This window comes from Oncorhynchus nerka, linkage group LG9a, assembly GCF_034236695.1.
Source record: "Oncorhynchus nerka isolate Pitt River linkage group LG9a, Oner_Uvic_2.0, whole genome shotgun sequence".
Classification (NCBI taxonomy): Eukaryota; Metazoa; Chordata; class Actinopteri; order Salmoniformes; family Salmonidae; genus Oncorhynchus; species Oncorhynchus nerka.
This window is the reverse complement of record NC_088404.1, coordinates 31,097,759-31,119,720: the sequence shown is the minus strand read 5'-3', so window position 1 is coordinate 31,119,720 and position 21,962 is coordinate 31,097,759. Positions and strand designations below refer to the sequence as shown.

The following is a 21,962-nucleotide window of genomic DNA, read 5'->3' as shown; positions in this document are numbered from 1 at the left end:
GGTTATTACCCACCCAAAGCTTGTGTTTTGTCTTTGCTCATGTTCCCAGCATGCCTGTCAAATCCCTTTCGCAGGATGAGACACCCCATGTCCCTGTAGGTTGACCCAATAATTATTTGCCAGCTGCTGTCTCCTAATCTGCATATCCCCCATCTACACCTGTAGTGCAGCCACTGGGGAGGTCCGAAGTGCCCCACTACATATTCTGAGTCCTTGCCCCTGTTTGACATCTAGCCTTTCCAATGGGGGTCCGGGGCTGCCGAACCATAAGCTATACGGACATTTTGTTTAACAACAGGAAAAAAGGAAAACACTTAATCTCCTTTATAGCACAAATAATATTATAGCATTGACATGATTGTTAGCAGCATTAAAAGTAATGATTACTAGATAGTTATTATGGTAACAACAGTAATACAAATAACAAAACATTATTTATAATGCTACTATTAATAATAATAGTAATAACAATATTAATCATACCATTTTTATTATAATTATAATAATCAACTTTAGAAAACACTTTTAAATCCAATTTTTAATTAGCCCATTCATATTGCACAATGTTCAGTAGGTTTTTCATATTGGACATATACAGTATATGTCTGACCCTATCCTGTGTATGTGGCAATAAAACATCAAATTATTATTATTTGTATACATTTCTTTGCACCGTACACAATTTCCTGTACAGTACATTGTGTCGCAGTAAAAGGGTGTCCATTCTACTCCATTCTAATCAGGAGCACCTCATTCTGCGGCCATTAAAGAGTGGCTTATCAGCTTAATTCACTGGTGTGGCACACCCCCACAGCCCACAAGCATTATGACGTGTTCATATGGGATTCTCCAAAGTCAGGGAAAGTTATTTTGAGTTTAAAATGTACATCTAGGGGAATTTTATAAGGAAAAAGGTTTGTTTTGGGAATTTTCAAAATACTTTCAATATTATTTACATTTACATTTACATTTAAGTCATTTAGCAGACGCTCTTATCCAGAGCGACTTACAAATTGGTGCATTCACCTTATGACATCCAGTGGAACAGTAGTGCATCTAAATCTTTTAAGGGGGGTGAGAGGGATTACTTTATCCTATCCTAGGTATTCCTTAAAGAGGTGGGGTTTCAGGTGTCTCCGGAAGGTGGTGATTGACTCCGCTGTCCTGGCGTCGTGAGGGAGTTTGTTCCACCATTGGGGGGCCAGAGCAGCGAACAGTTTTGACTGGGCTGAGCGGGAACTGTACTTCCTCAGTGGTAGGGAGGCGAGCAGGCCAGAGATGGATGAACGCAGTGCCCTTGTTTGGGTGTAGGGCCTGATCAGAGCCTGGAGGTACTGAGGTGCCGTTCCCCTCACAGCTCCGTAGGCAAGCACCATGGTCTTGTAGCGGATGCGAGCTTCAACTGGAAGCCAGTGGAGAGAGCGGAGGAGCGGGGTGACGTGAGAGAACTTGGGAAGGTTGAACACCAGACGGGCTGCGGCGTTCTGGATGAGTTGTAGGGGTTTAATGGCACAGGCAGGGAGCCCAGCCAACAGCGAGTTGCAGTAATCCAGACGGGAGATGACGAGTGCCTGGATTAGGACCTGCGCCGCTTCCTGTGTGAGGCAGGGTCGTACTCTGCGGATGTTGTAGAGCATGAACCTACAGGAACGGGCCACCGCCTTGATGTTAGTTGAGAACGACAGGGTGTTGTCCAGGATCACGCCAAGGTTCTTAGCGCTCTGGGAGGAGGACACAATGGAGTTGTCAACCGTGATGGCGAGATCATGGAACGGGCAGTCCTTCCCCGGGAGGAAGAGCAGCTCCGTCTTGCCGAGGTTCAGCTTGAGGTGGTGATCCGTCATCCACACTGATATGTCTGCCAGACATGCAGAGATGCGATTCGCCACCTGATCATCAGAAGGGGGAAAGGAGAAGATTAATTGTGTGTCGTCTGCATAGCAATGATAGGAGAGACCATGTGAGGTTATGACAGAGCCAAGTGACTTGGTGTATAGCGAGAATAGGAGAGGGCCTAGAACAGAGCCCTGGGGGACACCAGTGGTGAGAGCACGTGGTGTGGAGACGGATTCTCGCCACGCCACCTGGTAGGAGCGACCTGTCAGGTAAGACGCAATCCAAGCGTGGGCCGCGCCGGAGATGCCCAACTCGGAGAGGGTGGAGAGGAGGATCTGATGGTTCACAGTATCGAAGGCAGCCGATAGGTCTAGAAGGATGAGAGCAGAGGAGAGAGAGTTAGCTTTAGCAGTGCGGAGCGCCTCCGTGATACAGAGAAGAGCAGTCTCAGTTGAATGACTAGTCTTGAAACCTGACTGATTTGGATCAAGAAGGTCATTCTGAGAGAGATAGCGGGAGAGCTGGCCAAGGACGGCACGTTCAAGAGTTTTGGAGAGAAAAGAAAGAAGGGATACTGGTCTGTAGTTGTTGACATCGGAGGGATCGAGTGTAGGTTTTTTCAGAAGGGGTGCAACTCTCGCTCTCTTGAAGACGGAAGGGACGTAGCCAGCGGTCAGGGATGAGTTGATGAGCGAGGTGAGGTAAGGGAGAAGGTCTCCGGAAATGGTCTGGAGAAGAGAGGAGGGGATAGGGTCAAGCGGGCAGGTTGTTGGGCGGCCGGCCGTCACAAGACGCGAGATTTCATCTGGAGAGAGGGGGAGAAAGAGGTCAGAGCACAGGGTAGGGCAGTGTGAGCAGAACCAGCGGTGTCGTTTGACTTAGCAAACGAGGATCGGATGTCGTCGACCTTCTTTTCAAAATGGTTGACGAAGTCATCTGCAGAGAGGGAGGAGGGGGGGGGATGGGGAGGAGGATTCAGGAGGGAGGAGAAGGTTGCAAAGAGCTTCCTAGGGTTAGAGGCAGATGCTTGGAATTTAGAGTGGTAGAAAGTGGCTTTAGCAGCAGAGAGAGAAGAGGAAAATGTAGAGAGGAGGGAGTGAAAGGATGTCAGGTCCGCAGGGAGGCGAGTTTTCCTCCATTTCCGCTCGGCTGCCCGGAGCCCTGTTCTGTGAGCTCGCAATGAGTCGTTGAGCCACGGAGCGGGAGGGGAGGACCGAGCCGGCCTGGAGGATAGGGGACATAGAGAGTCAAAGGATGCAGAAAGGGAGGAGAGGAGAGTTGAGGAGGCAGAATCAGGAGATAGGTTGGAGAAGGTTTGAGCAGAGGGAAGAGATGATAGGATGGAAGAGAGGAGAGAGTAGCGGGGGAGAGAGAGCGAAGGTTGGGACGGCGCGATACCATCCGAGTAGGGGCAGTGTGGGAAGTGTTGGATGAGAGCGAGAGGGAGAAGGATACAAGGTAGTGGTCGGAGACTTGGAGGGGAGTTGCAATGAGGTTAGTGGAAGAACAGCATCTAGTAAAGATGAGGTCGAGCGTATTTCCTGCCTTGTGAGTAGGGGGGAAGGTGAGAGGGTGAGGTCAAAAGAGGAGAGGAGTGGAAAGAAGGAGGCAGAGAGGAATGAGTCAAAGGTAGACGTGGGGAGGTTAAAGTCGCCCAGAACTGTGAGAGGTGAGCCGTCCTCAGGAAAGGAGCTTATCAAGGCATCAAGCTCATTGATGAACTCTCCGAGGGAACCTGGAGGGCGATAAATGATAAGGATGTTAAGCTTGAAAGGGCTGGTAACTGTGACAGCATGGAATTCAAAGGAGGCGATAGACAGATGGGTAAGGGGAGAAAGAGAGAATGACCACTTGGGAGAGATGAGGATCCCGGTGCCACCACCCCGCTGACCAGAAGCTCTCGGGGTGTGCGAGAACACGTGGGCAGACGAAGAGAGCAGTAGGAGTAGCAGTGTTGTCTGTGGTGATCCATGTTTCCGTCAGTGCCAAGAAGTCGAGGGACTGGAGGGAGGCATAGGCTGAGATGAACTCTGCCTTGTTGGCCGCAGATCGGCAGTTCCAGAGGCTACCGGAGACCTGGAACTCCACGTGGGTCGTGCGCGCTAGGGACCACCAGATTAGGGTGGCCGCGGCCACGCGGTGTGGAGCGTTTGTATGGTCTGTGCAGAGAGGAGAGAACAGGGATAGACAGACACATAGTTGACAGGCTACACAAGAGGCTACGCTAATGCAAAGGAGATTGGAATGACAAGTGGACTACACGTCTCGAGTGTTCAGAAAGTTAAGCTTACGTAGCAAGAATCTTATTGACTAAAATGATACAGTACTGCTGAAGTAGGCTAGCTGGCAGAGGCTGCGTTGTTGACTATGTAGGCTAGCTGGCAGTGTCTGCGTTGTTGACACTACACTAATCAAGTCGTTCCGTTGAGTGTAATGGTTTCTACTGTGCTACTGTGCTGCTATTCGGGGCTAGCTGGCTAGCTAGCAGTGTTGATTTACGTTACGTTGCGTTAAAAGAATGACAATAGCTGGCTAGCTAACCTAGGAAATCGCTCAAGACTACACAATTATCTTTGATACAAAGACGGCTATGTAGCTAGCTATGTAGCTAGCTACGATCAAACAAATCAAGCCGTTGTACTGTAATGAAATGAATTTTTTTTTTACTTCCATGTCAGCTCTATGCCTGGAAATGCACTTGTCTGAAGCAAATTATCACAATTTCAAAGGAACGCAGTCTGGCTTTGAACTTACTCTTGAAGTTGTAATAGTAGAATGCACAAGGTGTAATTTTGAAATTGGATAGTGCATCATCAGTTTTCCTCTTGTCATGTAAGTCATTGCATACCTTAGAGTAATTTTCTGGCAATTCTATACATTTTGCCATGTCTAATGTGTATTCATGTGATATTTGGGTCAGGGCCAGTTATTGCCACTCTGCCGCCCTAGGTGAGACCAAAAAATGCCAATGATTGGTTCAGATCTGGTCTGGACCGGACCAACAATCAATGTCTGTGGACATTGAAATCAAAGCCAGTCTGCATCGCACCAAATATGAACCAAACATAGACGTATATGATTGGTTCAGATTTGGTCGAGACCGGATCAAAAACCAATGTCGGTGAATGTGGAATTTAAGCCTGGTCCAGACTGCACCAAAATAGAAATCCAAAAGGCTTTGGAGTCAGCCCGTGGTTACTGAGCAGCCCACAGTGTTGTCTGGAATTAAATTGTATGGATGCCTATTTTTGTGGTAAGCCTACCGTTTGTAAAACACCAACAACAAAGAAGGTGTCCGGTCCAGACAGGACTAAAAAAAGCTTTCCAAACGACATTGGCTTGTGCTTACTGATGTGTAGCCTACCATGTCTGCCTGCAATGGAATTATGTTGTTGATCCACCATTTGTAAAACAGGCCATTGCATTGGCTTTATTAGTCCTGATTCCTGTGACTAATCAACTTGGTTATTTAAGCTCGGAATATCAGCTACCCAAAAGTATCTACCCACTATGCATTCGAGCAGGTAGCATTCTCCTGGCATCCGCCAAGCTCAGATTTGCCCATTGGACTGCTAGATGGTGAAGCGTGATCCATCACTCCAGAGAAGGCGTTTCCACTGCTTCAGAGTCCAATGGCTGTGAGCTTTACACCACTCCAGCCGACACTTGGCATTGCGCATGGTGATCTTAGGCTTTTGTTCGGCTGCTCGGCCATGGAAAACCATTTCATGATGCTCCCGACGAACAGTTCTTGTGCTGAAGTTGCTTCCAGAGGCAGTTTGGAACTTGGTAGTGAGCGTTGCAACCGAGGACAGACTATTTGTTACACGCTACGCAATTCAGCACTCGGCGGTCCCGTTCTATGAGCTTGTGTGGCATAACACTTCGCAGCTGGTCAGAAATTTGACAAACTGACTTGTTGGAAAGGTGGCATCATATGACGGTGCCACATTGAAAGTCACTGAGATCTTCAGTAAGGCCATTCTACTGCCAATGTTTGTCTATGGAGATTGCATTGCTGTGTGCACAATTTTATACACCTGTCAGCAAGGGGTGTGGCTGAGATAGCAGAATACATTAATTTGAAGGCGTGTCCATATACTTTTGTATATATATAGTGTATTTTCTTTTTCGCTATGATCAGCTTGTCAAAAATGGACAGATACAAACTTAAAACCACTGATCATGACACCCGGGTGAAACTCCTGGACAGTTGTGATTGTCCATTCCTTCTTGTCCATTTTACTTTGACCTGTCCTGTTTTTAGGATATGTTTGTCAACATGACAGCAAATGTTTTATTTGATTGGGTGCCATTTAGGTTAAGCTATTTGATCGGAGAAACCTGCATGGTATAAACAGTGTCCATCTCATTACATTGTCATACATTTTATCTCCAGCCTGTAGGCTACATAAAATGCCACATACTCTTTCGACCATATCCTCTATCTGCTACATGATTTATGTTAGAGCACCACAGCAATAACTCTCTCCAACAGCACCCTGGAGAGGTGGGCTGGAAATGGACAAGCAAAATATTTTGCACCCCTGTCTTTGACAAAGTGGGCACTGCTTATAACAGGGTTGCATCAGCAATCACCTAAAAAGCCCATATGCCACTGATTTGTGAGGTTTCATGTCGTCATTCTCCCGCCGAAGGTGACTGCCTAATTCTGCCTAATGAGTGGTCAGGCCGTGATTTGTGTAGATCAAACATCACAACCAAATTGATTGGCTAAAAAACAATAGTGGTGTGAACAGTGCTTGTGCCAATAGAAATGGTTTGGGAACCCTGAGCTATACCATAAGGCAGTGGCGACCTGTCATTCAGGGCATGTGGGGCAGAGCCTCACCTGTTTAACAAAAAGAAAAATATATATTATTATGATTATTATTTGAATGAGATTTTTTGCCTGTTTTGCAGGTGGGGCTCTCTTCCCTTCTACTCAGAGTATTATTAATATCACATCCCCTGTCTGATATCTTAGCTTTCTCAATGCCACAAAATATAAAGGTAGAAATGTCATGCTTCATTCAGGCCATTGAAATGTATTGCGACTGGATAATCCCTGTCGTTTCTCTTTATTGAATTTTTGTGTTCACTAATTCTTTGTTTGAGAGAACGAGAGGTTTTACCGAGATAGCATAGCCCACATGGACATTTAATAATGTAAATAATATGGGTGGTGGAACACGTAATAATGTAATTTATTTGGAACCGTTTTCCTGTGTGTGGGTGGCAGAAATATTCACACTTTATCATATTGTTGCACTGTGCGCATCCTCTGCATTTATAGCTACCATTTGGTAGAGGGCGTAAAAGGGCCTGGCTGATTGTCTTCTCCTATACACAATAAGTGGTGGAATTTTAAATTCAGCCGGCAAAACTGGGTCCGATGATAAAATATGCCAGTGTTTCTTGACCACACCTCCCACTTTACGCGAGTTCAAAGTATATGTAGTTGTGAACATTACGGAGTGTTCTTTAGCTTTAGCGGGTCTTTTTTGTAACAGTTCATCTCGTGTTTTTCCCAATGCCAAATTAAGAGCTTCATCCACACATTGTGGCGAATAGCCTCTTCTTGGAAACCTAATGCACATCTCCGCTGCTTTTTCTAGATAATTCTCTGTGGAGTGACATATACGGCGCAGTCTGAAAAATTGGCTTCTTGGAAGTCCCCTTTTTAAAGGCTCAGGATGGAAGCTATCTCCCTGCAATAGAGTATTTCTGTCAGTTTCTTTTCTATACAGAGTTGTAAACAGGGTTCCATTTGATTTCTCAATCCACATATCAAGGTAATGAACACGTTGAGTGTCACGTTCAATAGTGAATTTAAGATTTGGGTCAATGTCATTGAGTAGTGCCATAAAATCTGACAGCTCTTTATCAGTTCCTTCCCATATGCAAAAAAATGTCGTCAATATATCGATACCACTTCAGGACTTTATTCAAAAATGGATTGTTAACAAAACGTTCTTCAAAAAGACCCACATAAAGGTTAGCATAGCTCGGAGCGAATGTGGATCCCATCGATGTTCCATTCGTTTGGATTCATCATATTCATCATCAAACCTAAAATAGTTAAATGTTAAAACATATTCCGCCAGCTCTAAAATGAAGTTTGTTGGTGGATATTCATTAGTATCTCTGTCTCTCAAATAGTGTGCTAGTGCTGCCAGCCCCCCCCACATGGGGAATGCTGGTATACAGACTCTCGACATCTAATGTGACCAAAATACAGTCTTCTTTTAAACCCGTTATTGGTGAGATCTTGTTTATGAAGTCTATAGAGTCTTTTACATATGATGGCAATGCTTGCACATTAGTTTTAATAAAAGAGTCTACAAAGTTCGACAATGGTTGTAGCATTGAGCCTATTCCTGCAACCACTGGTCTGCCTGAATAGTTGCCTGGTTGTGTTTTTAGGTTTGTGTAATTTCGGTAAAATGTACAAGCATAGACGTATGGCACATTTGCAACAAAGATATTCATATTCCGGTTTTGAGATGAGGTGGTTTAATAGGGCTCCAGATTAGAGCATATATCCCTTTGGAACACCTGTGTGGGATCAACACTCAGTTTTCTATAGAAACGTTCATTACTGAGTAGTCTCTGAATTTCTTCTTTATATTTATCATAGTCTAAAATAACCACAGCACCCCCCTTGTCTGCAGGTATTAATACATGTCACATATCAGTTTGCAAACAATCCTTTCTTGAGGAAGGCAGCTCCAAAATGCAGGTGTTTCAGGCTAGCTCAATGCTTTCTGTGGTGGTGGGGCAGCCAGCGGAAAATACGGAGTTTAGGGGTTGGTAATGTTCACTAATTGTGCTGTGACTGGCTCAGTGTTCTGTCACTCATGGGACACTAGGTCACCGCAAAATCTACAGGGAGAGCTCGAGAATTCAAGCCCATTGCACCCAGTTACATAAGAAGTGCCCATCCAAGAATGTTCAAAGTCATTGGCCACAGATAAAATCAAATCACATTATATCTATCGTAGAGTTGATTGGACATATCTTCAAAATCTTAGCTAGCAAGCTAGAAATCATCATCATGAATCAAGCTGACAATCTACCGGCAAATCCTTTTAAATCCTTGTCATATGAAGAGAAATAATGAAGAGAAATTATAGATAAAAATGTATTGGTGCTCATCGGCTATTGGACATAAACATTACACAACAAGTTGGAAATCGCTAATTCAACAATGAGTGGTTTGGAAGGAATCAGTGGCTAACTGCAATCACTAACCTGCTATTCAGTGGAGTGGGTGTGTGGTCCAAGTCTGGGTTTAAGGGTCTCTTTTCCAAGCTTGAAAGGATAAATATTCAACATTGGTCATGCTGTCAATCCAGCATGACTTCTGCTGCGTTCAAAACAACTGGAAACTCAGAACTGGGAAATCTCAGACTTCAGTGAGTTCAAGACAACTGGGAACTCTGGAAAAAAAAGATCAGATTGGGAAATTACGCTTTGAACGGTCTTCCAACTCCGAATTGCAAGTCGGGAACTTGAGCCTCTTTCTAGAGTTCCGACCTGAAGATCACTGACGTCATGAGTTCCAAGTTATCTTGAAAGCACCATGAATCCAGAGAATGCCAGACTTTGATGACAAAATCTGACCACAAAATTTGCCCATGAAAGACTACCGTGCCACCTTCCTGTTCAAGTGAGCTCAGCACAATAAGGTGAGTCCAACAATTTCTTGTAAGCTGCTGCATAACTGATGTAATATGCCATGGATATTTGTATACTGTAGCTAAGAAAGTAATACTAAGTGTATGTTATGTAGTAAGCTGTCAGTAGCTCATGTGCCTCCCCCTAATAATCTGGTCCCTTTTACCCTCATAACTTAGCCTACTGTTCTGACTTGTTGGTGCACATGTAGCCTATAGCCTGTTTTAGAGAAATGTCATCATCGAATATTGTAAAGCTTTCATTGTCTGCTTATATGCCCCCTTTATTTATCGTACGGTTCTGACTTGGTGTAGAGAATTCTGTAAGAACGGCCATGTTCTGAATTCTATCGCTGTACACTTCAAAAGTGCTGAAAAGATCCAATTTGTAAGTCGCTCTGGATAAGAGCGTCTGCTAAATGACTTAAATGTAAATGTAAATGTAAAGAGTTATACTGACTACGTCCGTCCCAGCTCGCTCAATAATGTCTTCATCGAAATGACAGATTGCCTCTTATCCGCTCTTCGTCTGGTTATGGAACGAATTGCAAAAATCGCTGAAGTTGGAGACTTTTATCTCCCTCACCAACTTCAAACATCTGCTATCTGAGCATCTAACCGATCGCTGCAGCTGTACATAGTCTATTGGTAAATAGCCCACCCATTTTCACCTACCTCATCCCCATACTGTTTTTATTTATTTACTTTTCTGCTCTTTTGCACACCAATATCTCTACCTGTACATGACCATCTGATCATTTATCACTCCAGTGTTAATCTGCAAAATTGTAATTATTCGCCTACCTCCTCATGCCTTTTGCACACAATGTATATAGACTCCCCTTTTTTTCTACTGTGTTATTGACTTGTTAATTGTTTACTCCATGTGTTGTCTGTTCACACTGCTTTGCTTTATCTTGGCCAGGTCGCAATTGTAAATGAGAACTTGTTCTCAACTTGCCCACCTGGTTAAATAAAGGTGAAAAAAATAAATGAAATAAAACATCACCTGAATGAATAAGAAAAAAAAAATGTCTAAACGCTGTAAAACATAAACTCTGGAATATTGTTGTCTAACGTCAACTTTATTGGGGATTTTCAAATGAACAATTTCCCAAAGTAGAAAGAGGAGGAAGGTAAGCGCTACTAAGGTACACAATAGTACATTTTGGTAGCTAGAAGGTGCTCTTTGGTAAAAGGGGTAAATTGGTCATCAAATAGAAAGGAGGACCAAGGCACTCTTCATATAATTGATAAAAATGCCTTTATTAGTATGGCATGTTCAATAGAAATAAAGTTTTTTAAAGCCGACGCGTTTCGGCTGCATGACCTTCATCAGGGAGTAATTTCCCATGTTTGTATAGAACTTTTATTTTTTTAGAGGCAAAAATATATCTGTTTTGAGTATCTGTTGTCAACTCTGTCAGTGGCTTGTCAACTCTGCCACTGATGGCTAACCCCATTATTCAAAAAAATATATTGTCATCACTTTTCCGCAACATGTGCTTAAACAATTGAAGTATTTTCTGTGCTAGGCCTAAGGCATAATGTTTGCTTAATAATTTTATGTTCTAAATCTAGAAAAAGCATATCAAAATGCTAACGAAATTAGCCCTGGAACATTTAATAGTGCTATAAAACAAAACAAAAGGAAGTTTCAAGATTTGTTTTAGATATTTGAATAATCTAATATTAGAATTGAACAATCAAGGCCTTTAAACACTTACTGACTCAAATCTCCAGCCACTTTAATAATGGAAAAATTGATGTAAAAAATGTATCACTAGCCACTTTAAACAATGCCACTTAATATAATGTTTACATACCCTACATTACTCATCTCATATGTATATACTGTACTCTATATCATCTACTGCATCTTACCATCTTTATGTAATAGATGTATCACTAGCCACTTTAAACAATGTCATTTGTATATGTTTACATACCCTACATTACTCATCTCATATGTATATACTGTACTCGATACCATCTACTGCATCTTGCCTTTCTGTACCATCACTCATTCATATATCTTTATGTACATATTCTTCATCCCTTTACACTTGTGTGTATAAGGTAGTTGTTGTGAAATTGTTAGGTTAGATTACTCGTTGGTTATTACTGCATTGTCAGAAGTAGAAGCACAAGCATTTCACTACACTCGCATTAACATATGCTAACCATGTGTATGTGGCAAATAAAATTGGATTTGATTTGATAGTAAAAATGAAATGCCTTTTCTGGTGTCTGACAGAGTTGACATAAATCCAGTTAGTTGCATTTTATTTAAAGAAATACACATTAAAAATTGGTTGTTCGGTTACATGGTGTGATAGCTGATACTTTGGTCTATTAAAATATATATTTCACATTTTGTTCATATTAAGGCAAATATTGTGGAGCAAAAGTTTACATTGTCCAATCTTTGAAGAATCCATGAGCTCTAAAACAGCATCTATTTTTCTCAATCTCATCGCAAAATGTGTAAAATAGCATGAGATTAGCTATAAAACGGCATTTTATCTCTCTGGCCTTGCTTGGACCTTGCTGGGGATTCCCACGAAACTGCGCCGTGAGTGGCTTAAATCCAATCCGTTTTTCATATTGGACGTACATATTAGACCATACAAATTACACGCGGCATGTAGCCTAGTGGTTAGAGCGTTGGGCCAGTAAAAATCTGTCATTCTGCCCCTGAGTAAGGCAGTTAACCCACTGTTCCCCGGGCGCCGAAGACTTGGATGTTGATTATGGCAGCCCCTGCACCTCTCTGATTCAGAGCGGTTGGGCTGAATGCGGAAGACACATTTCAGATGAAGGCATTCAGTTGTACAACTGACGAGGTATCTGCCTTTCCTTTCCATACATAAATATAGCCCTGTACAGGAAAAACTATCCATTGTTTGTGTTCATCAAGATCCAGTCTGCCCTGTTGTACTGTCGCCTTAACTCTCTGCGGACTGAATCATTCAGGACTATATGTTAAATACAAAACAATACATTTACTATTTTAGTTTACTATTGTCTTGCTTCCAGTGTGAAATAAAACGCCATTCCATACCAGACTTGCACTCTTGGTTTGCCCAATAATGAAAAACAGCTTCTATCTCAAGGCCATCAGACTGTTAAACAGCCATCACTAACACAGAGAAACTGCTTCCTACATACATACTCAAAATCATTGGCCACTTTAATTCATTGATCACTAGTCACTTTAATAATGCCAGTTTAATAATAATGTTTACATATCTTACATTACTCATCTCATATGTATATACTGTGTTTTATACCATCTATTGCATCTTGCCTATGCCGCTCTGTCAATGCTCATCCATATTATTCCAGTCCTTTAGATTTGTGTGTTTTAGGTAGTTGTTGTGGAATTGTTAGATTACATATCATTTGAAACTTCTGTGTTACTGTTGATGATCAATTTCACGAAAAGTATTTAATAAATTTACTTCATCATGATATTTGTTATGAATAAATCATGCTTTTTACCAAATTGCGTCTCTCTTGACTTTTTGAATAAACCGATTGTTTGTTTGTAGAATGAGCAGCAATGCTCTTCGTAATGTATAGTCTGTGGATTTGAAACTAGAAGCACGCCCCATTAACTGGACACAACATACAGAAAATTGTGTACAGTGCAATATGTAATATGTCCAATATGAAAACAGATTGAATTTAAGCTGATATGCCACTCTTTAAGGACCACAGAATGAGCAGCGACACTCATTGGGATGTCAAATCTGTAGATGTGGAATCTAGAAGTGCTTCTGAGTAGAACACTGAGACACATGTATGGTGCAATAAATGATAGGCATACACTAGAGGAGGCTGCTGAGGGGAGGACTGCTCATAATAATGCCTGGAACGACGCGAATGGAATGGAAACCATGTGTTTGATGTTGTTGATACCTTTCCACCTATTCTGCTCGAGCCATTACCACGTGCCTGTCCTCCCCAATTAAGGTGCCACCAACCTCCTGTGGCGTACACACACAAAAACATTGTTAACCATTTAGGTTTGAAATAAATAAAAATAAATAAAAAATAAATCACAGAATATTTAATAGAAATACGTTTAATTCGTTTTTCTATGGAAAAATACATCGATAATTGTGCACATTTTCCTCAATATTCGCCCAAATGATTCACTTACAAAGTTTACAGGACGGGACTCTTATTCTGAAGGATTCCAAAAATCCGTGACCCAGAAATACTTAGTTATTCTTGCCTGCTTCACAGCGGTATCACTGAGGAAGAAAGAACAGAAGGCGACAGGAGTGAAGAAAGGAATCTGCCTGCTGGACAACAACAACAATATTGACAGCACATTCAAATATGGTACAAAAAATATAATTAATCATTTTAACATGACATGTTGTGCCTCATGTAAAGTGTTTAATAATAGTTATGTAAAGGGTAGATACGTGACGGCAACAACAGCAAATATCCATTATCAACCCATCCCACTTTACTTAACTTGCTAGCTAACGTTATGCTAGCTCTCTTTCAGCGGTTACGTTCGCCCGCATTTAGCTCCATGTGAACCACAATTCCGACGCTGTGTTTAAATGTTTAGGAAAGGCAATCATCGATTTCAAACCTGTTTTCGAAACATATTCTGATATTCCCCTTATCTTTTATATCAGGAAGAGTCTTTCAAATAAAAATCATAGCTATAATTAAAATCTAATTTTATTTATCACATGCGCCGAATATAACAGGTGTATCCCTTACAGTGAAATGCTTACTTACATACAAGCCCCTTAACAATGCTTTAAGAAGTTAAGAAAAACGTGTTAAGTAAAACGTAGATAAATAAAATAAATAAATAAAAGTAACAAATAATTCAACAGCAGCAGTAAGAATAAGAATAGCGAGGCTATATAGGGGGTTACCATTACAGAGTCAATGTGCGGGGCACCGGTTAGTCGAGGTAATTGAGGTAATATGTAGAGTTAAAGTGACCATGCATAGATAATAAACAGAGTAGCAGCAGTGTAAAAGAGGGGTCTGGGTAGCCTTTGATGAGCTGTTCAGAAGTCTTATGGCTTGGGGGTAGAAGCCTTTTGGACCTAGACTTGGCGCTCCGGTACCGCTTGCCGTGCGGTAACAGAGAGAACAGTCTATGACTAGAGTGGTTGGAGTCTTTGACTATTTTTAGGGCCTTCCTCTGACACCGCCTGGTATAGAGGTCCTGGATGGCGGGAGGCTTGGCCCCAGTGATGTACTGGGCCGTACGCACTACCCTCTGTAGCTTTTGAGGATCTGAGGCCCCATGCCAAATATTTTCAGTCTCCTGAGGGGGAATAGGCTTTGCGTGCCTTCTTCACGACTGTCGTAGTGTGTTTGGACCATGATAGTTTGTTGATGTGGACATCAAGGAACTTGAAGTTCTCAACCTGCTCCACTGCAGCCCTGTCGATGAGAATGGGGGCGTGCTCTGTCCTCCTTTTCCTTTTAAAAAATGTTTAAATAAAAATTTTACCCCCCTTTTCTCCCCAATTTCGTGGTATCCAATTGTTAGTAATTACTATCTTGTCTCATCGCTACAACTCCCGTACGGGCTCGGGAGAGACGAAGGTCGAAAGCCATGCGTCCTCCGAAACACAACCCAACCAAGCCGCACTGCTTCTTAACACAGCGCGCCTCCAACCTGGAAGCCAGCCGCACCAATGTGTCGGAGGAAACACCGTGCACCTGGCTACCTTGGTTAGCATGCACTGCGCCAGGCCCGTCACAGGAGTCGCTGGTGCGCGATGAGACAAGGATATCCCTACCGGCCTAACCCGGACGACGCTAGGCCAATTGTGCGTCGCTCCACGGGCTCCCCGGTCGCTGGAAAAGGAGGACAGGAGGACAGGGCCTCCCGGGCGCGAACCCAGAGTCTCTGGTGGCGCAGTGGTCTAGGACACTGCATCGCAGCGCTAGCTGTGCCACCAGAGACTCTGGGTTCGCGCTCGGGAGGCCCTGTCCTCCTTTTCCAGTAGTCCACAATCATCTCCTTTGTCTTGATCATGTTCAGGGAGAGGTTGCTGTCCTGGCACCACACGACCAGGTATCTGACCTCCTCCTTATAGGCTGTCTCATCGTTGTTGGTGATCAGGCCTACCACTTGTGTCATCGGCAAACTTGATGATGGTGGTGTTGGCGTCGTGCCTGGCCATGCAGTCAGGAAGTACAGGAGGGGACTGAGCACACACCCCTGAGGGGCCCTCTGTTGATGATCAGTGTGGCAGATGTGTTACCTACCCTTACCACCTGGGGGCGGCCTGTCAGGAAGTCCAGGATCCAGTTGCAGAGGGAGGTGTTTAGTGCCAGGGTCCTTAGCTTAGTGGTGAGCTTTGAGGGCACTATGGTGTTGGAACGATGAGCTGTAGTCAATGAATAGTATTCTCACATAGGTGTTCCTTTTGTCCAAGTGGGAAAGGGCAGTGTTGAGTGCAATAGATATGGCATCATCTGTGGATCTGTTGGGGCGGTATACAAATTGGAGTGGGTCTAGGGTTTCTGGGATGATGGTGTTGATGTGAGCCATGACCAGCCTTTCAAAGCACTTCATGGCTACAGATGTGAGTGCTACGGGTCGGTAGTCATTTAGGCAGGTTACCTTAGTGTTCTTGGGCAGTTTTGTAGCAGTTTTGCACAGATCCACAATTTGTGTGCCTCCAGTTGACTAACTACACTTACACACAGGTGTTCGGAGCACGCTAGATACAGTAGCCAATTATCACAGTTGGCCGACTATGTCTTCCGTCTGTTTTCCATAAACCAGCGATGTTACATGTGGATATGGCCATGTGGGAACACTAACCCTATAAAGGTGTGTAGTCATTTAAGCTTTTGTTTTTTGTAAATGTATTTATTTCTGAAGATATATTGCTTATATTTCCAAAAACATTCCACAAGCGATGCATGTTAATGTTTAGAGCAAGCTTCAAGGCTCTTAACAAAACTTCCCCAGTCAGAAGATAATATCATCAATAGTCGCTAAAGTGGTTAGCTTCTATGAATGTGGTAACATTTATGCTAACTGTTGACTGTCTTGAGGGTCTTGGTCAGATGAGCGTGCTAAAGCATAAAGATTTTGTGCTGTTTTATTTTCTCCCCTAAACAGGCAGAAGTTGAGGAGACACTAAAGAGAATTCAAACTCACAAAGGTGTAATTGGAACAATAGTTGTTAATGCCGAGGGTAAGCAATACAATCCCATGCCTATATTCTCTTATAGGAGCTGTACCTATAGCCACAAATATGTGCAGACAATTTTACACTTTAGACATACAATTTGAATGTATCTAGCAGGCTAACTAATCAGTACTACTCTCATCACCTCTACTAAAGTTGATGCTATGTGTTGGTCATTCTCAGGTATCCCAATCAGAACTACCTTAGACAACTCCACTACGGTGCAGTATGCTGGTCTGCTGCACCAGCTCACTATGAAAGCCAGGAGCACAGTCCGAGACCTCGACCCTCAGAACGACCTGACCTTCCTCCGCATCCGCTCCAAAAAGCATGAGATCATGGTGGCACCTGGTGAGTGAAGCAGAGGTGGTTCAGGTTCTCGAGGGAGGCCCAGACACATGTGAACATCAATATATCTGACACATCGATATTGTGAGGTTCATTTATGAACTATTTCATTAATTGTTTAAGGTAAAGTTAATGAAACAATTACATTTAATAAAACACATTCAGTGAAATGTAATGAGACACATTCAGTGGTTTTACAGTTTGTTTTCTCTTCTCTCTTCCAGACAAGGAGTATCTATTGATAGTCATCCAGAACCCCAGTGAATAGCCCCAGGATGTTCCTGTGAGAGTCAGGCTGTAGCTCCTCACACACTGATCTTTCTCAAGAATATATGTTTTGTTTAGCTGAACCACACTTTTTGCTTTCTTTCTATTTTCTTTTTTGTCTAATTTTGAAACTCTGCAATATGATGCCTTACTCTATATACTAATTATCTTCCTTAGCTAGCCATTGTCGTCAATTCAAAACAATAAACAAGGATGTCATAACAATTGTATGTCTGGATGTCCTTTTTTTCCTGTTTCCGATGTCCACACATGTATGATATGATTTAAAATATATATATATATTTCACCAGGTAGGCCAGTTGAGAACAATTCTCATTTACAACTGCGATCTGGCCAAGATAATGCAAAGCAGTGCGACAAACAACAACAACAACACAGTTACACATGGGATAAACAAACGTACAGTCAATAACACAATAGAAAAAGTCTATGTACAGTGAGATTAGGGAGATAAAGGCAATAAATAGGCCATAGAGGTGAAATAATTGCAATTTAGCATTAACACTGGAGTGATAGATGTGCAGATGATGATGTGCAAGTAGAGATACTGGGGTGCAAAAGAGCAAAGAAATAAATAATATGGGGATAAGGTAGTTGGGCGTGCTATTTACAGATGGGCTGTGTACAGCTACAGTGATTCGTAAGCCGCTCTGACGGCTGATGCTTAAAGTTGGGAGAAGGAGATATAAGTTTCCAGCTTCAGTGATTTTTGCAATTCGTTCTAGTCATTGGCAGCAGAGAACTAGAAAGAAAGGCGGCCAAATGAGATGTTGGCCTTGGGTATCACCAGTGAAATATACCTGCTGGAGCGCATACTACGGGTGGGTGTTGCTATAGTGACCAGTGAGCTGAGATAAGGCGGGGCCTTACCTAGCAAAAACTTATAGATGACCTGGAGCCAGTGGGTTTGGCGACGAATATGTAGCGAGGGTCAGCCAACGAGAGCATACAGGTTGCCGTGGTGGGTAGTATCTGGAGCTTTGGTGACAAATCGGATGGCACTGTGATAGACTACATCCAATTTGCTGAGTAGAGTGTTGGAGGCTATTTAGTAAATGACATCGCCAAAGTCAAGGATCGGTAGGATAGTCAGTTTTACGAGGGTATGTTTGGCAGCATGAGAGAAGGAGGTTTTGTAGCCGATTCTAGATTTAATTTTGGATTGGAGATGCTTAATGTGAGTCTGAAAGGAGACTTTACAGTCTAACCAGACACCGAGGTATTTGTAGTTGTCCACATATAAGTCAGAACCGTCCAGAGTAGTGATGCTAGCCGGGCGGGCGCGTGTGGGCAGCAATCGGTTGAAGAGCATGCATTTAGTTTTACTAGCATTTAAGAGCGGTTGGAGGCAACGGTAGGAGTTTTGTATGGCATTGAAGCTCGTTTGGAGGTTTGTTAACACAGTGTCCAAAGAAGGGCCAGATGTATACAGAATGGTGTCATCTGTGTAGAGGTGGATCAGAGAATCACCAGCAGCAAGAGCGACATCGTTGATATATACAGAGAAAAGAGTCGGCCCGAGAATTGCACCCTTTGGCACCCCCATAGAGACTACCAGAGGTCCGGACAACAGGCCCTCTGATTTGACATACTGAACTCTATCTGAAAAGTAGTTGGTGAACCAGGCGAGGCAGTCATTTGAAAAACCAAGGCTATTGAGTCTGCCGATAAGAATGCGGTGATTGACAGAGTTGAAGCCTTGGCCAGGTCGATGAAGATGGCTGCACAGTACTGTCTTTTATCGATGGAGGTCATGATATCGTTTAGGACCTTGAGCGTGGCTGAGGGGCCCCCATGACCAGCTCGGAAACCAGATTGCATAGTGGAGAAGGTACGGTGGGATTCGAAATGGTCGGTGATCTGTTTGTTAACTTGGCTTTCGAAGATTTTAGAATGGCAGGGCAGGATGGATATAGGTCTATAACGGTTTGGGTCTAGAGTGTCTTCCCCTCTGTAGAGGGGATGACCGCAGTAGCTTTCCAATTTTTGGGGATCTTAGACGATACAAAAGAGAGGTTGAACAGGCTCGTAATATGGGTTGCAACATTTTCGGCAGATCATTTTAGAAAGAGAGGGTCCAGATTGTCTAGCCCTGCTGATTTGTAGGGATCCAGATTCTGCAGCTCTTTCAGAACCTCCGCTGTCTGGATTTGGGTGAAGGAGAAGCAGGAGGGGGGGCTTGGGCAAGTTTCTGTGGGGGGTGCAGAGCTCTTGAGTGGGGTAAGGGTAGCCAGGTGGAAAGCATGGCCAGCCATTGAAAAATGCTTATTGACATGATCGATTATCGTAGCTTTATCGGTGGTGACAATTTTTCCTAGCCTCAGTACAGTGGGCAGCTGGGAGGAGGTGCTCTTATTCTCCATGGACTTTACAGTGTCCCAAATTTTTGGGGAATTAGTGCTACAGGATGCAAATTTCTGTTTGAAAAAGCTAGCCTTAGCTTTCCTAACTGACTGTGTATATTGGTTCCTGACTTCCCTGAAAAGTTGCATATCGCTGGGGCTATTTGATGCTAATGCAGTACGCCACAGGATGTTTTTGTGCTGGTCAAGGGCAGTCAAGTCTTGGGTGAACCAAGGGCTATATCTGTTCTTATTTCTACATTTTTTGAATTGGGCATGCTTATTTAAGATGGTGAGGAAAGCACGTTTAAAGAGCAACCAGGCATCCTCGACTGACGGGATGAGGTCAATATACTTCTAGGATACCCGGGCCAGGTCGATTAGAAAGGCCTGCTCACTGAAGTGTTTTAGGGAGAGTTTGACAGTGATGAGGGGTGGTCATTTGACCGTGGACCCATTACGGACGCAGGCAATGAGGCAGTGATTGCTGAGATCCTGGTTGAAGACAACAGAGGTGTATTTAATCAAATCAAATCAAATTTATTTATATAGCCCTTCGTACATCAGCTGATATCTCAAAGTGCTGTACAGAAACCCAGCCTAAAAACCCCAAACAGCAAGCAATGCAGGTGTAAAAGCACGGTGGCTAGGAAAAACTCCCTAGAAAGGCCAAAACCTAGGAAGAAACCTAGAGAGGAACCAGGCTATGTGGGGTGGCCAGTCCTCTTCTGGCTGTGCCGGGTAGAGATTATAACAGAACATGGCCAAGATGTTCAAATGTTCATAAATGACCAGCATGGTCGAATAATAATAAGGCAGAACAGTTGAAACTGGAGCAGCAGCACAGTCAGGTGGACTGGGGACAGCAAGGAGTCATCATGTCAGGTAGTCCTGGGGCACGGTCCTAGGGCTCAGGTCCTCCGAGAGAGAGAAAGAAAGAGAGAATTAGAGAGAGCATATGTGGGGTGGCCAGTCTTCTTCTGGCTGTGCCGGGTGGAGATTATAACAGAACGTGGCCAAGATGTTCAAATGTTCATAAATGACCAGCATGGTCGAATAATAGTAAGGCAGAACAGTTGAAACTGGAGCAGCAGCATGGCCAGGTGGACTGGGGACAGCAAGGAGTCATCATGTCAGGTAGTCCTGGGACATGGTCCTAGGGCCCAGGCCAGTTGAAACTGGAGCAGCAGCATGGCCAGGTGGACTGGGGACAGCAAGGAGTCATCATGTCAGGTAGTCCTGGGGCATGGTCCTAGGGCTCAGGTCCTCCGAGAGAGAGAAGGAGAGAATTAGAGAACGCACACTTAGATTCACACAGGACACCGAATAGGACAGGAGAAGTACTCCAAATATAACAAACTGACCCTAGCCCCCCGACACAAACTACTGCAGCATAAATCCTGGAGGCTATTTAGAGGGCAAGTTGGTCAGGATGATATCTATGAGGGTGCCCATGGTTACGGATTTATGTTTGTACCTGGTAGGTTCCTTGATAATTTGTGTGAGATTGAGTGCATCTATCTTAGATTGTAGGACGGCCGGGGTGCTAAGCATATCCCAGTTTAGGTCACCTAACAGTACGAACTCTGAAGATAGATGTGGGGCAATCAATTCACATATGGTGTCCAGGGCACAGCTGGGGGATGAGGGGGTCTATAACAAGCAACCACAGTGAGATACTTATTTCTGGAAAGGTGGATTTTTAAAAGTATAAGCTCGAATTGTTTGGGCACAGACCTGGATAGTATGACAGAACTCTGCATTCTATCTCTGCAGTAGATTGCAACTCCGCCCCCTTTGCCATTTCTATCTTGTCTGAAAATGTTGGGGATGGAAATGTCAGAATTTATGGTGGCATTCCTAAGCCAGGATTCAGACACGGCTAGGACATCAGGGTTGGCGGAGTGTGCTAAAGCAGTGAATAAAACAAACTTAGGGAGGAGGCTTCTGATGTTAACATGCATGAAACCAAGGCTTTTACGGTTACAGAAGTCAACAAATGAGAGCACCTTAGGAATAGGTGTGGTGCTGGGGGCAACAGGGCCTGGGTTAACCTCTACATCACCAGAGGAGGAGTAGGATAAGGGTACGGCTAAAGGCTATAAGAACTGGTCGTCTAGTGCGTTGGGGACAAAGAAGGAAAGGAGCAGATTTCTGGGCGTGGTAGATTCAATTCAGGGCATAATGTACAGACAAGGGTATGGTATGATGTGAGTATAGTGGAGGTAAACCTAGGCATTGAATGACAATGAGAGTGGTTGCGTCTCTGG

General features: G+C 43.6%; 1 protein-coding gene across 1 annotated transcript; it reads left to right on the top strand.

The window, feature by feature from the left end:
* Positions 1–13,763: 13,763 nt before the first annotated feature.
* On the top strand, positions 13,764–17,554 carry LOC115134735 (dynein light chain roadblock-type 2-like). Its single transcript, XM_029668928.2, has 5 exons — positions 13,764–13,868; positions 16,303–16,350; positions 16,645–16,720; positions 16,898–17,065; positions 17,287–17,554. Exons 1-5 carry the CDS (start codon positions 13,866–13,868, stop codon positions 17,328–17,330), a joined length of 339 nt encoding a protein of 112 aa, XP_029524788.1. The 5' UTR covers positions 13,764–13,865; the 3' UTR covers positions 17,331–17,554.
* The last annotated feature ends 4,408 nt before the right edge of the window (positions 17,555–21,962 follow it).